Source organism: Lutra lutra, chromosome 7 (genome assembly GCF_902655055.1).
Source record: "Lutra lutra chromosome 7, mLutLut1.2, whole genome shotgun sequence".
NCBI lineage: Eukaryota > Metazoa > Chordata > Mammalia > Carnivora > Mustelidae > Lutra > Lutra lutra.
Window position 1 is genome coordinate 70,695,686 of NC_062284.1, and position 15,803 is coordinate 70,711,488.

Genomic DNA, 15,803 nt, shown 5'->3' on the forward strand with positions numbered 1-15,803 from the left:
GTGTCTCTGCCTGCTTGTGATCTCCCTCTGTCAAATAAATGAATGAATGAGTGAATGAATGAATGAATAAATGAATAAATAAGAAATCTTAAAAAAGAAAAAAAGTGAGAAATATTACAAAAGGAACATTAGTCAGAACTAGTGAGTGTTCAAGATAGTCAGAATTTATAATCTATTAGTCAGATACTATATATTAATATATATTAAATTTCTCCTCAGGATAGCCATAACCAAATAATAAATATAACAGGGAAAAACTGATCTTTTGATTCAGGGATGAAATTGAGTTGTACTGAAAAACCTAAGTCAGTTTAAGCAGAAAAGGGAATGTATGGAGTCACAGTCACATTGTGAGACACCAGCAATGTTTCTCAACATTCCATCCTACCCCAAATCTCTGACCTCTGTCCTTCTGTGAGGTCTTCTCTTCCAGGAAGACTCTCTCCATGAACTGGACACCCCAGCTGAGAAAGAGTCTCATCTGATAATATCCAAAGAAATCCTAAAATTGAGTCCTGCTAACTTACTTCACCGGGGAATGGTCTCTGTTAGGTCAGGTCTGGGTCATTTTCCTCAACTTGTGGTAGGGTCAAATGGGGAGGAGTCAATACCACCAGAACCACATGGTCTAACAACAAAGGAGGGGTAGTTTCCCCTAAGAAACCTATGGGTATCTGGGGAAATGGGGAAGACAAAATATCCTCTCTAGATTCCATTCCCAATAGCAGTAGAACCCAAAGTGTTGGAATACACCTAAGAACATAGGATCTATACAAAGGAAAGCATAAGAAACCTAAAAAACATGAAAGAATTCATGTTCTTAGACATGTTCTTTACAATATTGTAAAGATACTACTTATTCCCAAATTGATCTATGATCAATCCCATTCTAATAAAAAATCCTAAAAAGCAACATCTTAATGGATTCTTTATAAATTGTTTTTCAGAATTCACCTTAAACAATTCACAAAAATAGCCAAGGATTTATTTTTTCTTTTTAAAGAACAGCATTGGGGAGACTAGATTTATACCACTAAATATTCAGGCATACATTTTTTTTAAGATTTTTTTTTTATTTATTTGACAGAGATCACAAGGAGGTGGAGAGGCAGGAAGAGAGAGAGAGAAGGAAGCAGGCTCCCTGCTGAGCAGAGAGCCCAATGCGGGGCTCCATCCCAGGACCCTGGGATCATGACCTGAGCCGAAGGCAGAGGCTTTAACCCACTGAGCCACCCAGGTGCCCCTACTCAGGCATATATATATTAATGATATATATGATTAATATATATTAATAATAATATATATGAGTAATTCAGACAGAGTCCCATTAGCAGAGGAAAAGGCAAGTCAACAAAACAGATACTTTCAAATTGGTAGGGGAAAATGGACTATCTGCAATGCTGAAATATCTACCCCAACTCTTAGAAGAAGTGAAACCTACTTCATACTAAAAGAATTACGGACTGGGGACGCCCGGGTGGTTCAGTGGGTTAAGCCGCTGTCTTCGGCTCAGGTCATGATCCCGGGGTCCTAGGATCGAGTCCCACATAGGGCTCCTTGCTCGGTGGGGAGCCTGCCTCTCTCTCCGCCTCTGCCTGCCTCTCTGCCTGCTTGTGTGCTTTCTCTCTCTCTGACAAATAAATAAAATCTTCAAAAAAAATTAAAAATTAAAAGAATTACGGACTGGATCAATGACCCAGAACACAGAAGATTTTCTTTATAATCTTGGGACAAGGATGACGTCCCCCAAAAAGACCCAAACTCCAAAAGCCATAAAGGGAAAAATTTAGGATGATTTAATACTGGCAAGACTGTGAAGAGCTAAGCACTCCCTACCCTGTATAAATTTGGATTGGTAGATTCAATTTTGAATAATAATTTGGTAGCAGCCAAGTGTTAATACTATTACCTGATTCAGAAACTCTTTCTAGGATTTTCTCCTACAGATATAGTCATGCATGACTATGGGAATAAAAAGACTATGAACCAAAAAAAAAAAGAATCGTGAGATGTTTTTTCCTCACAGTCCTTAAGAGAAGAACATGCTAAAATACAGAGCAATGAAAGGTCACATCAGCTTGATCCCAGGATGCCCAAACCAGGACCCCACCAGAAATCAAGAGTTGGATGCCTAATTGACTGAGCCACCCAGATGTCCCTTGACTAGCCTTCTGAGTCCTTTCTCTTCAGAAAATACAGGGCTGCCTTGCTGTTCCATCTTGGTGCATTCTGCCTTACTGCAGAAGTTGATGTAACCTTTCATTGTTGCTGGGTGTAGAAGCTGCTCAGGATTCTCTCTCTCCCTCTCCTCTGGCCCACACCCCTTCGCCCACTGCTCACACACTCTCCTCTCCTCTCTTGTCCCCCTTCCCCTCTACCTTTTCCTCCTATTCCTCTCTCTCTCTCTCAAAAAAAAGAAAGAAAGGAAGAAAGGAAGAAAGGAAGAAAGGAAGAAAGAAAGAAGAAAGAAAGAAAGAAAGAAAGAAAGAAAGAAAGAAAGAAAGAAAGAAAAGACTAATCAGAAGAGCATGTCCAGTTTTTATAAAGGCCTGAAATGCCTGAAGGGATACCATACTATTTTTTGAAACCAAGTATTAGTATTTTCATTAAAGGTTGCAAATACATACATACATACATACATACATACATAAAAATAAAGGGTGCAAATACTGTTTCAATCAAGTGCCAAATGGAAGACCAAGCCCTGGAGTTCAAAGAGGAAATAACCTCCTGAATAAGGAACATCAAGGCAGTCTTCTACTTCAGCCACACCATCCAGGGCCGTGTCGGTGCCAGTGTGTAAGCCAGATTACTGTTTACTGCATCATCAATCTGTACAATGTTCGTTTCAGTTGCTAGAATAAGTGCACTGACTGAAATAAAAAAGGCTGGACGACCTGTTCTTCCAAAATAACTGGAAATATCATTTTACTATTATTAATTATTATTAATTCGGATATTAATGCCTATAGGTTTTCTCCTTGGGCATGTCAGTTTGTTAGTTCTGTTACTACAAAAATGGGATTCAGGCCAGCAGTTTCAGCTAGTGTAACTGAACCACTTCCATTACATCTGTCTTAGAACACAGTGGAATTCCAGACCACTCAATGTTCGTGAATATTCAGTTAACCATAGGGCCAACTTTATTTCCAGAGCACCGCCTCCTACAAGAAGAGCTCCTGCTTCACTCAACAGCGAGTAGCACATGCGGCTTCATGAATGGAACACTCTGCTTCTTCAATCACCAATTTGTCAGAACCATGCACAACTGTTAATTTTTTCCCCAGTGATCTTAAGCAATTTGCCAGAACCATTTAAACCGACCCCCTCAGCTTGTCACCAGTGAACTGGTTACCATGAGCAACTGGCCTGGTTCCGCTGTCTTACAGAGGACTTCGAGGTCTTCTCTTCCAATATTCCTAGCCACCATGATCATCATTTTGTTTAGGAAATGTAATGCAAGATCTCTAAGAGCATGTCTTAAGAATAGACTTCTGTATGAGAACACTGTATCTGGTTTAAAAAATCTGCTTCACTAAATTTAGAACACAGGCTCTCTTCTTCCTTAGCACTGGGCCCATCTGGGCATCGGAAACGACTATGTGATTATCCCTATCTCTTTTAGGAGCAGATAAGGAAAACTGCCTATGCCCGTCTTATTAGCCTTCTCAGCTCTGATTAGGTCATCTTTTGGGTGAGAACCAGCCCTTCTACCAACATGTAGTCATTATCTGTACCGCCCAGTTTTGTTACATAAGCTACATAGAGTTTATATATAAACTATACATATGTGGTAACTAAAGATACATATAAATATTTATTCAAACTAGAACAAAACAGGGGAGCCTGGCTGACTCAGAACATGAGACTCTTGATCTTGGGGTCCTGAGTTTGAGCCACGAACGTACATACATACATACTTGGGGTTCCGAGGTGCTCAGCTGAGCGTCCAACTCTTGGTTTCAGCTCCAGTCATGACTTCAGGGTCATGGGATTGAGCCCCGGGTTGGGCTCCATGCTGGGCAGATAGTCTGCTTGAGATTCTCCCTCTGCCCCTTTCCACCTTGCTCTCACCCAATAGATCTTAAACAACAACAACAACAAACATTTAAAAATAAAGTAGGGCAACCCTGTCGGAACCGCTCTCACTCTTAAGAGCTTTTTCCGTTATCTTCAATTAATAAACTTCTATTGCTTTACTCACTGTCTGCTGTCCACCGAGATTCACTGACTCTGTGAGACAAAAACCTCTCTCCCCCACATCATTTTGGTGCCAAGACCTGGGATCACTTCCACTGAAGGGTGAGTAAAAAGCGGACTTTTTTCTTTTCTTTCCTAGGAGACGCCTCTTCCCTTAGCTGACCTTTTCTCATAAACAGCAAAACCGTGCACCTGCGGCCAGTTAAAGGTGGAACTGCCTAGGCGCAGTCTTAAGTCTCAGGTAATAGTCTTTGGGGAAAGGTTTGGTCAACCCTCCTTCCTCAAAGGAAGGGAATGTTGGCCTAACCCTACCCAGTTATTCTTTCTGTTCACTGGCTGGTCTTAAATGACTTTCTCCTGCCTCAGGGACTTTTTGCCTCAGGTCCTTCCAATCTCTGATCATCAGTAGAGCCTTCTGACCAGGCACTCAGTTCACGGTTGCCCTTAGCCTTCTCAATGCCTTCTCCAAGAACCTGGGGATTTTATGGGTTGAGTAGTCCTGCTGACTTTGTCATGCTGGGGAAGGATGTTGCCTATGGAGATATAAGTTTTGTTTTTCATTTAAAAAGTTCTTTTCATGAGAACTTAGTTCAGGAGGAAAATCTTTTCCTTATTTTTTGTTGCTTGGTAAGGTGTTTTTCTCTTAGGTACAGTTTAGGTTTAATCACAGCCAGGGATCCAAACCCAAGTTACTGGCAAGCAGGATTAGAGCTCTCTCTATATATGACAAGTTAGAGGGAGCCCAATGTTTCCTGAGCATTTACTGGAATACCTTGGGCATTGAAGAGGGAATTACAGACCCCCCCCCCAGCCAATTCCTTATTGGTTGCATTAGTGGCTGAGACTTTAATGGGTCATATAGTTGAGGCTTTCTTATTCCAACAACAGAAATATGAAACTATGATGATTCTAAATCTCAGGGTCTGCACCCCTCAATAGGGCCATGCTTACAAATGGGACCTCAGGTATATGGACAGAAAAAGCACCCAGGGGAAGGGAAGGGAACATAACTGACTCGAAGTTTAAACTGTTAACCTTGCTAAGCCTTTATGATTAGGGCAGATTTTGGGGGGTGGGGGGAGTCCAGAGAAGAAAAGAAGATCAGGTGATGGATGGGTAAGAGTGGCTACTCCTGCCAGCCTGATATCTCCTCAACCCAAGATGTTAGACTACTCTCTCAGCTTGGGTAGGAAACCATGGGACGCCTTGGTTCCCAGGGGAGTGCTGCTATGTAGGGACGGCACATCACTTCTCTTTAACAGGCACGGAGAACTCTTATCGGGATGTCAAGATGGGAAACCATTCTCTGTGGGGACTCCTGGATTGGGTACTGCAAAACTGGGTAATTCCCAGGGTGCCTGGGTGGCTCAGTCATTAAGCATCTGCCTTTGGCTCAGGTCATGATCACAGGGTCCTGGGATCCAGTCCTGCATTAGGCTCCCTGGCTGGTGGGAAGTCTGCTTCTCCTCTTCCACTCGTCCTGCTTGTGTACCCTCTCTGTCAAATAAACAAAATCTGAACAAAACAAAACAAAAAACTGGGTAATTCCCCTTGCAAAACTTTTCTAGTGTTTTCCATGGGTTAAACTCAGCAGGTTCTTCAAGGCAAGGTAAAATAAGGCATGGCCTTCCCGTAAGACATGGTCTCTTCAGTTCCCAAGGACGCCCCCTTGGGGTGCCTTTTAACCCACTGCAAACAATTTGGATTGCAAATGTGGGAAAGGACTGAGCTCTAACACACACTACATGGCCATAGTGGGATGAGGTCTACTACAGGGAACCCGGCAAATAGACTGAGGTACCCTAGATCCATCCAGGCTTTCAGGGCCGTGACAAAGAGACCTCTAGCAGAAGGCATTTACCCAAACATGGTGGTTAGTAAACTCCCTCCTGACATATTGGGTAATTGTCTAAATATACCTCCTCCAAATAAACCTAGATTGCTGGAGGAAACAAGGCCATCCCTAGCAAGGAGATGCAGACTCTCCCTACCTCTCCCTCTCACTGTTCCTAAAAGATGTGGGGGCTTCTCCCTCATTCATTTCCTAGGTTAATGGCTCTAAGTGGAGCCAACCGTGGTTAGTCTCTCTCAGGATGAGGAGTTTAAAGAATATTCCCAAGCAGCTGCTGAAACTCCTTTGTTTCAGGGAAATTTCCGGTCTTCTCCGGCCTGACACGGACTGCCTGAACCCGCCTGTTGGTGGAAAAACTACTCATCTGTCCAAGCGGATGAGCTTTAGAACTGGGAACCCTTTTCTGGGTCTTCTGGCAGAACTGTGCCTGTCTTTCTGCCCCACCCCTCCTGTTTCTGCACCTTGGGTACAGCCGTAGACACTGCTCACTACAGATCTCCCCACCTGTATCTCAGGTGAACACGGACAATGGGGAACAAATGGACTTTTAAAAGTGGGCCCACGGGCGCCTGGGTGGCTCAGCGGGTTAAAGCCTCTGCCTTCAGCTCAGGTCATGATCCCAGGGTCCTGGGATCCAGCCCCGCATTGGGTTCTCTGCTCAGCAAGGAGCCTGCCTCTCTGCCTACTTGTGATCTCTGTCAAAATAAATAAAATCTTAAAAAAAAAAAAAAAGGCAGATACGTCTCCTTTAAAAAAATAAGTAAGTGGACCTGGGTGGAACATAACTTGGTATTTAAACTAAATTTAAACTATAGGTCTTTTTTTTTTTTTAACTTTTTTTTTAAAGATTTTATTTATTTATTTGACAGAGAGAGATCACAAGTAGACGGAGAGGCAGGCAGGCAGAGAGAGAGAGAGAGAGAGGGAAGCAGGCTCCCTGCCAAGCAGAGAGCCCGACGCGGGACTCGATCCCAGGACCCCAAGATCACGACCCGAGCTGAAGGCAGTGGCCCAACCCACTGAGCCACCCAGGCACCCCTAAACTATAGGTCTTTAAAGTTATCACCATTAAATGTAAAGCTTGTATACTGTCAGGGTTTGCTGAAGGTCAAATAAGCTCATATTATCTCTGTTGCAATTTGTCAGCAAAAAGACGGCTGAAATGATGGTTAATTGTATGTCTCATCCAAGTTTTCATAGAAAACGTTAAAAGAGCTTTCAAAGTCTTTGGGATTAAGTTCACTGGACATCTAGGTCTTTCCCAAACAGGAAAAGGTGCTCAATCATTGATTCCTGATGTAGGTTTGTGCTTCTGACTACTTATTGCAAAGAAACTAAGGATATTTTAAACTGCTGGTAAACGTATTTTGTGCTCAACCAGTTCATAACCTTGCCATTTCAGGAATTCTGGTGTGACAATTCACAATGGATTACTACTTAGTCTTCACTGGAAACTAAGATTTCTAAGAGTGTAAAATTAGGCAGCTCTGTAGAAAAGAAGATGTGTATGAAAGACAAAGAAATGGGAATACTTTTTTGTTGAAGGATAAAAGAAAACAATTTTGCCCTAGAAGAGACAGGTTGTTTGCAGAGAAATGGTGTGGGACAAAATCTCAATGCAAAAGAAAGTTGTTGGTTTGTGAAGGGAAATCTTTGAAAAGGAATTTTAGGTGTGGTCAGGATAGACTAAGATTACAATAAAGGGATTTTATAAGTACACTGGCAGAAGATTGTTAAAAAGACAAAAGTTTTCTTGAATTGCTCTTGATAAAATGTAAACAGCTATTTTCTCTTTGCCTGCCCAGAAAAACTAGTTTTTAGGTTTTGCCTTTATCAGGTCTTTGAGATCCTTAATCCTATTTAGCTAAGTGCTTTAAAACTTTCCAAGGTTTTAACAAACTTCTCCAAGACTTAAACCGTGAACAAAGTCTTGTTGACTCATCAGGCTTGTCAAGTTACATTCTGGTTTAAGGGTCATCACTCGATGTTCTGGCGTTGTGAAGTGTTTATGTGACCCAGAAATAATTTGTCAGTTGTATCATAATGAACTCTATCATTAACAATGTCCATTTCTGAGGTTTTTTTTTTTTTATAACTTCTTTATTCTCTTGTGAAATGAGTTTATCTTCAATGGGGTTCATAAAAAGGACTTTTAGGACAGATACTGATATTCACTATCTTTTTTTTTTTTTAAATAAAATCTTAAAAAAAAAAAACTTATTTGACAGAGATCACATGGTAGGCAGAGAGGCAGGCAGAGAGAGGGGGGAAGCAGGCTCCCTGCTGAGCAGAGAGCCCGATGCAGGGCTCGATTCCAGGACCCTGGGATCATGACCCAAGCCGGAGGCAGCGGCTTAACCCACTGAGTCACCCAGGTGCCCTGGTATTCACTATCTTTAAGGTCAAAACTAAGTAAAAACTTCCCAAACTAACAGCAAGAGCTTCTCGATTTCAGCTGATAGTCATTTATCCTAGAAGCCACCTTGACTGACCTCCAATTGCAAACAAAGGCTTTAACCAAACATCCAACAGCCTTTCTGGTGAAAAGAACCTCAAAGCTCACTACAGGACTTCCAGGACTTCCGTTAGGACTGCACTATGAAACAGGCAACACAGTACGCCGCTCAGGACTCTAAATGCTACTTCCCAGGCACCAGATGCACCCCGCCAAAAATTAAATGAGGTCAGAGAAGGAATTCTTGAGACGGTCTACTACTGCTACACCTTTTGGGGTGTGAAAAATTTCCTCACATGTGTTGTTTTAACATTACAGTTAACTCCTCCCAGGTGTCCCAATTAATAGGGGACCTTTGTGATCCATTAAATAAGATGGAGATATCCACTGATCCATTTGACAAAACTGGTAATTGGGGATCTTAGCTAAGGGATGGGATCGTAATTTGGGACCTAATACTTTTTTTTTTTAAGATTTTATTTGACAGGGTGCCTGGGTGGCTCAGTGGGTTGAGCCGCTGCCTTCGGCTCAGGTCATGATCTCAGGGTCCTGGGATCGAGTCCCGCATCGGGCTCTCTGCTCAGCAGGGAGCCTGCTTCCCTTCCTCTCTCTCTGCCTGCCTCTCTGCCTGCTTGTGATCTCTGTCTGTCAAATAAATAAAATCTTTAAAAAAAAAAAAGATTTTATTTGACAGAGAGAGAGGTCACAAGCACACAGAGAAGCAGACAGAGAAGGAGGGGGGATGTAGGCTCCCCACTGAGCAGAGAGTCCAATGTGGGGCTTGATCCCAGAACCCTGAGATCATGACCTGAGCCGAAGGCAGAGGCTGAACCCACTGAGCCACCCAGGCACCCGCCTAATACTTGTTTTATGTTCATCCTTTTGCATGTGCTGATGCGTGTACCGTTTGTGGCTCATCGGGACTTACTGGAGGCATACCACAAGACCCTGGACCGGCCCCTGGGTAGAGTCTAACAGCCGCGGCCGGACGCCCCGTTTCAGCAGGGAGCAGCCAGAGCGGTCATCATCCCACTATTCTCTAAGGGCAGTTAGGGTTACTATTTCCAAGTGGGAGGAATGAGGAAGGGCCAGGTGGGGCTAGGTAGGGAGAGACAGGGAGCCACGGGATCAGGCTGACAAATTCCAAAAATGTGGAGGCACGGGAAAACCAGAGATAAGGGAATGATCACCCAGCCCTGCTCGTGGTGGGGGGGGGGGAGCGCCTTTTACGATAAACCTGTGACCAACACAGAATAACCAGACCCCAAAAAGGAAGTAAGCCATTGAAGGTGTTATCACTAGTCTTTGCTCAGTGGCAGTATCAGTAGAAATGTTAAAGAGATTTCAGGTCCCTGGTTCACTTTCTGGAAGAGACCAACCCTAAAGGCCCTCGTTGGCAACCTATTGGGACCCCTCTCACTCTTGAGAGCTTCTTTTTCTGTATCTTCACTCAATACACTTCTATCGCTTTATTCCCCCAAAAGTAATAAAAGTAGATCAACAACAACAAAAAAGCATTCACCCATTCCCTGACCCTGGCAAATACCAATCTATCAATGAGGTTGGTTTTTAAATTCTTTAGTTTACTCTTTTTCGATTCCACTCAGGAGAAGCATCATCAGTATTTGTCTTTCTCCATCTGACTTTCTTCACTTGGCATAATGCCCTTGAAGTTTCTGAAGTACTTTGTTATCTTTAAGATCTACACCAACAGCCCTGGTGGGGTCCGTCACTTCCCTCACTCCATTTCCACTTACTGGATAAAGCAGACTTGAACACGAAGACTTTGAGTTCAATGAAATGGCTGCATTACTGAGCAGTTTCTCTGTCATTCGATACCATGGGTCAAGACAAGTTAAGACTTCAATACCCTTTTCCAAATCCTTCTGGAATGACTTGGAAATAGCTGGATGAACCCCTTTCTGAAAAAGCTTCACACACCAATCTAAGAGAACCAGCAACGACGATCACCAGTGTGGTACCACCACCTGCTTCTTTATCTGGACAGCTCCGCCAGCATTCCGGCTACAGGACATAATGCGTGCGTTTGCTTCAGAATGGTGGTACCATCATTTATAATGGTCACATCCTTCCCCATCTTCACTTATTTTACCCTTTTGGTCCCAGGCTTGTTCTAATAGCATCAGCAATAGCTTGACCATGGAGAGATTGCTCAAGTAGCTTTGGGGTGGCTTATTGTGGTTTTCATCAGTGCTTTTCTAGGGGCTGCTGGCAGCCCTGGGGGCACCCACTCAAAGAACACCACTGCTTGGCTGTGGGAAGCCTGGAGGGTCTGGGTGGGCTCAGAAAGGACAGACGGGTATGGATTCCAGCTGGCTGAAGAGTAATGGCATACACCATTCACCATTGAGGTGGATTCGAACAGGTCACTCCAAAATATGGAACTGTGGCATATTATTTTGAGCTTAAGGCAACTGAGAAATAGCACATACAAGAAAGGCTCTTTGCCCTCCACTTTTCTGCCTAAAAGCAGGGCATGAATTTCCTATGATAAAGGGTTTTTTGGTTTTGTTTTGTTATGGGAACACACGTGGGGGTGGGGCACAGGAGGAGATCGGGAAAGAAATCTTACATGGACTCCACACCCAACACAGAGCCCAATGTATGACTTGATCTCACAACCTGGGGAGGACAACCTGAGCGGAAACAAGAGTCGGGTGCTTAACTGACTCAGCCACCCAGGTACCTCCACTTTTTATTTTCAGAGGTGTATTTCATTGATTCATCAGTTGCATATAACACCCAGTGCTCATTCTATCAGAGTGTCCTCCTAATGTCCCCACTCACCTCCCTTCCAACAACGCCCATTTTGTTTCCTATAATTAAGAGTCTCTTATGGTTTGCCTCCCTCTCAAATTTTCATTTACTTTTCCTTCCCCCAGGGTCATCTGTTTTGCTTCTTGAATTCCACATTATAAGTCATATATTTGTCTTTCCCTTACTTCACTTAGCGTAATACTCTCTAGTTCCATCCACCTCATCGCAAATGTCAAGATTTCATGCTTTTTGATGGCCAAGTAGTATTCCATCATGTATATATACCACATCTTTATTCATTCATCTGTCAATTGACATCTGGGCTCTTTCCATATTTTGGCTATTATGGATTTTGCTGGTATAAGCATTCCCCCTCCCTTTTTAAAGAGATTGTTTAAAAGTAATTTCCATCCCTAGCATGGGGTTCGAACTCACAAGCCCAAGATTAAGAGTCACACTTTCCACCAACTGACCCAGCCAGGTGCCTCAAGAAAGGTGCCCTCTTATTCCAGTAAGGAGAGCACAATTATCACTGGAGATGGAAATCAACACCAAGAAGACAATGCAAACAAACTGGACTAAAATAACCTTCACCTTTCATTAGATTCCCCCATCTATTTCCCAGTCCCTTTCTGCAGAATATACTACCCCTACCAGTCTCACCCCTCTACTTTGTCTACTCCACAACTTATCACTTTTTGTTAAAATGGTATATAAACCCTGAATCTATACATTTCTTTGAAGTTTCCAATCTTCTGTAGTCTCCTGTAAAAACATCAAGATCCGTATATTTTTCAGCTGTTAACCTGTCTAAATTCCCAGGCCTCAGGTGGAGAGCCTTAGAGTATAATGTTTTCCTCTCTATCACCTTGCCAGTGATGGGTTGACTGCAAAATGGAAGGTAGAAGTAAAGGACTTTTTATGACTTTGTGTACTGATTGTTTAAAATCAAGAATAGTATGTGTTGTTTTTAAACAAGTAAAAAAGGAAATTTTCATCAATTCAAGTTACTCCTAAGAACAGCCTTATTAAATTCCAAGGAAAACCAACAAATTTTTAAAAAAGATACATAAGTTTATTAAAAATTTGAAGATATTTAACAATTTAGTGAAGTCAAAAAATAAACGTTCTTTGTAAAATCTAGAAAGGTAGAATTAGGAATTAGATTTCAAAGGATTTAGAAAGAATTCCTTATAAAAGTTTTTAATGTTACATTCCTTGTCAAACTGGGACTTGGGAGGGCTTTCGGCATTCCATCCCTGACTGCCTGCCTTGAGAAATAAGTCCGCAGCAGCACAGGAAACTGGATAGACGAGAGATGCACATTCACTCTTATCCAAGTGTAGCAAAAAACACCATGTTTCCTACTTACTAGAATGTAGCTTCTACTGCAATTTCTTAGAGCAATGAACCTTTAGAATCCGTCTTCCCCACTCAAAGAGCCATTTTCACCTTTGTCTTAATACCTCGGAGTACTCGCCAGGAGTTAAAGCTCCCGCTGAACTATCACCACGGGACTCCTTAGATGAAGGCAGGTAAAAAACAGTCTCAGAGGATGGTTTACTCTGTTCTATTCTTTCACATCTCAAATTCAGGTGGCTGGTCACAGTTTTTAGGCAGGTAGAAATGCGTTAAAAATCTCAGAACTCACGGTAATCTTTTCCAGAAGTAGATTAAGATCACTGCCGTAAAGCATGACAGAAGAGCTTGGACCAGCAGTCTTTTCCAGGAAGACAGCAGCACGGGTGTGAAGAAGAGACAAAAGCCGTCCTGCAAGGGGGAGGGATAGGCAGTTAGACTGGTTCAGAATGCCCCACAGCTGAACTCAATAAAATATATTGGTGCTTTGGGATTAAACAGCAAGGAAACTCCTGGATTTAAAGCATAGAGGCAACCTGTACTTAGGAAACGGAGTTTGGATTTGTAAGGAATCCAACATAGGGCAAAGAAGGACATAGGAGACACAACTTTGTCATAGCAAGAATACTCATCTTTTGATTTGCTCCATTTTTAAGAGGACGTTTTTAAGAGGACACCAACCCCCCCCCCCACCAAATAATCTGATTAAAAATGGGCAGAGGAGGGGCGCCTGGGTAGCTCTGTAGGTTAAGCATCTGCCTTCGGCTCAGGTCATGATCCCAGGGTTCTGGGATCGAGCCCCACATCAGGCTCTCTGCTTATTAGGAAGACTGCTTCTTCTCCCACTCCCCCTGCTTGTGTTCCCTCTCTTGCTGTGTCTCTGATAAATAAATAAAAATCTTTTTAAAAAAATGGCAGAAGACCTGAATGGACCTTTCTCCAAAGAAGACCTACAAATGGCCAAAGGACCCATGAAAAGATGCTCAGCATCACACATCACCAGGGAAATGCAAATCTAGACCACAATGAGCGGTCACCTCACACCAGTCAATGTCTAGTATCAAAAATACAGTAAGTGTTGAAGATTTGGAGAAAAGGGAATGGTTTACAGGAATGTAAACTCATGCAGCCACTATAGAAAACAGTATGGCAGTTGCTTAAAAAAATTCAAACAGGAATGGCATATGACCCAATAATTCCATTTCTGGGTATTTACCTGAAGAAAACAAAAACATTAAATTGAAAAGATATATGCACCCCTGTGCTCATTACAGTGGTATTTACAATAGCCCAACTATGGTACAACTCAAGCATCCATCAACAGGCTAATGGATAAATAAGATGTGGTGTATTTATACAATAGAATATTAGCCATAAAAATGGAGATCTTGCCACCTGAACCAACATGGGTGGACCTAGAAGACATTATGCTAAGTGAAGTCAGTCAGAAAGACACAAAACATGATTTATATGTGGAATCTAAAAAATGAAAGAACTGAACAAACATAATAGAAATGGGCTTATAAATACAAAAAACTGGAAGAGAGGTGGGTGGGAAGATAGGCCAAATAAAAAATAAAACCATAAAGCATTTTTATTACTTATTTACTATTTTTTAAAATTTTACTTATTTCAGAGATTGAGCACCAGCTGGGGTGGGGAGGGCATGGGGAGGAGGAGGAAGAGGGGGAATAGAAGGGGAAAGGGGCAGAGGGAGAAGCAGACTACTCCATGCCAGGCAGGGAGCCTGAAGTAGGGGTCTATCCCAAGACACCAGGATCATGACCGGAGCTGAAGGCAGATGCTTAATCAACTGAGCCACTGAGAGGCCCCTCATTTCAATCACTATATTGTACACCACAAATCAGTAACACTAAGTTAATTATACCAAATTTTAAGTTAATAAAAATTTTAAAATTTCAAAGGAAAAAAAAAAAAACTAAGAGGACCGTAGACTACTTTATCACATCCTTTCCTGAGCAAAGGGCAGGTGCCATTTGGGAAACTGGCAAATCGCTAGGTTGAAAACGATCACCGAAGACAGAAATACAAGAAGCTCCATTCAGGGGGCACCTGGGTGGCTCAGTGGGTTAAAGCCTCTGCCTTCGGCTCAGGTCACAATCCTAGGGTCCTAGGATCGAGCCCCACATCGGGCTCCCTGCTCAGGGGGGAGCCTGCTGCCCTTCCTCTCACTCTACCTGCCCCTTTGTCTACTTGTGATCTCTGTCAAATAAATAAACAAAATTTAAAAACAAAAAAAAGGCTCCAGTCAGAAAAATGGAGAAGAAAGGAATCAAGTTTGGATAGTGTCTTTCTTAAAGGCAGGGGAAGGGGAAGAGAGAGAAGAGTGCAGAGTGGAAAGAGAATCTTCAGCAGGGTCCATGCCCTGCCAGAGCGACTCAATCTCCTAACCCTGAGGTCAGGACCTAAGCCAAAAATCAAGTCTGACATTTAACCCACTGAGCCACCAAGGTGCCCTGAGATAGTGGCATTTAAGTGTAGCTAGGAGAGGTGTGGCCAGGTCTTTACTCAATTGGGGGAATCTGGGCCTCTTGATGCTAAAGGAATATTCCTTAGGCAATGCTTTTGAGTCAAAATGAGAATAAAAACTATGAGCTCCTTCCAATCAATTTCCTCTAACTACAGAGGGCCCTTAGGGGCCAAATGCCTTAAAAAGGGCTCAGGTCCTTTCTTAAGAGTGCCCAGGTCTGGATGATTGAAGAACAGCACACAGGCCAAGAAGAATGCAGGAGTTAATGCTAACAGCTCGAACTGTTCATAGAAGGTCAAGTTTCTCCTCCACAAACGGGGCCAATTTCCTCACAACAGGGGATGCCAACTGCCAACAGGAACTAAATTTCCTGTCTTCCTTAGTTTTGTTTTTTAAAGATTTTTATTTATTATTTGACAGAGAGACAGCAAGAGAGGGAACACAAGGAAGGGGAAAGAGAGAGAGGGAGAAGCAGGCTTCCTGCTGAGTAGGGAGCCAATAGTGGGATTCAATCCCAGGACCCTGGGATCACCACTGGAGCCTAAGGCAGACACCTAACGATTGAGCCACCCAGGTGCCGCCCCCCTCCCTTAGTTCTTTTCTTAACAGCTGGTTCCAATACTGTGGCCAAATTCATTCTGTAACTTGGGTCACTGCAGTCCTTGATT

The 15,803-nt window shown here is 42.8% G+C and overlaps 1 protein-coding gene across 3 annotated transcripts in view; it reads right to left on the reverse strand.

The window, feature by feature from the left end:
* Positions 1–15,803, reverse strand: part of BCL2L10 (BCL2 like 10) — a 41,586-nt gene that overhangs the window by 24,542 nt on the left and 1,241 nt on the right. For 2 of the 3 annotated variants that reach the window (XR_007128597.1, XM_047736502.1), the window contains exon 2: positions 12,937–13,055. Coding sequence is in view for 2 of the 3 variants with exons in the window: in XM_047736502.1 (XP_047592458.1) it covers positions 12,937–13,055 (119 nt within the window). In the remaining variant the exon portion in view is untranslated. Of the gene's footprint in view, positions 1–4,058; positions 4,084–12,936; positions 13,056–15,803 lie in introns of those variants that run through there. The other variant, XM_047736500.1, reaches the window with a different exon arrangement.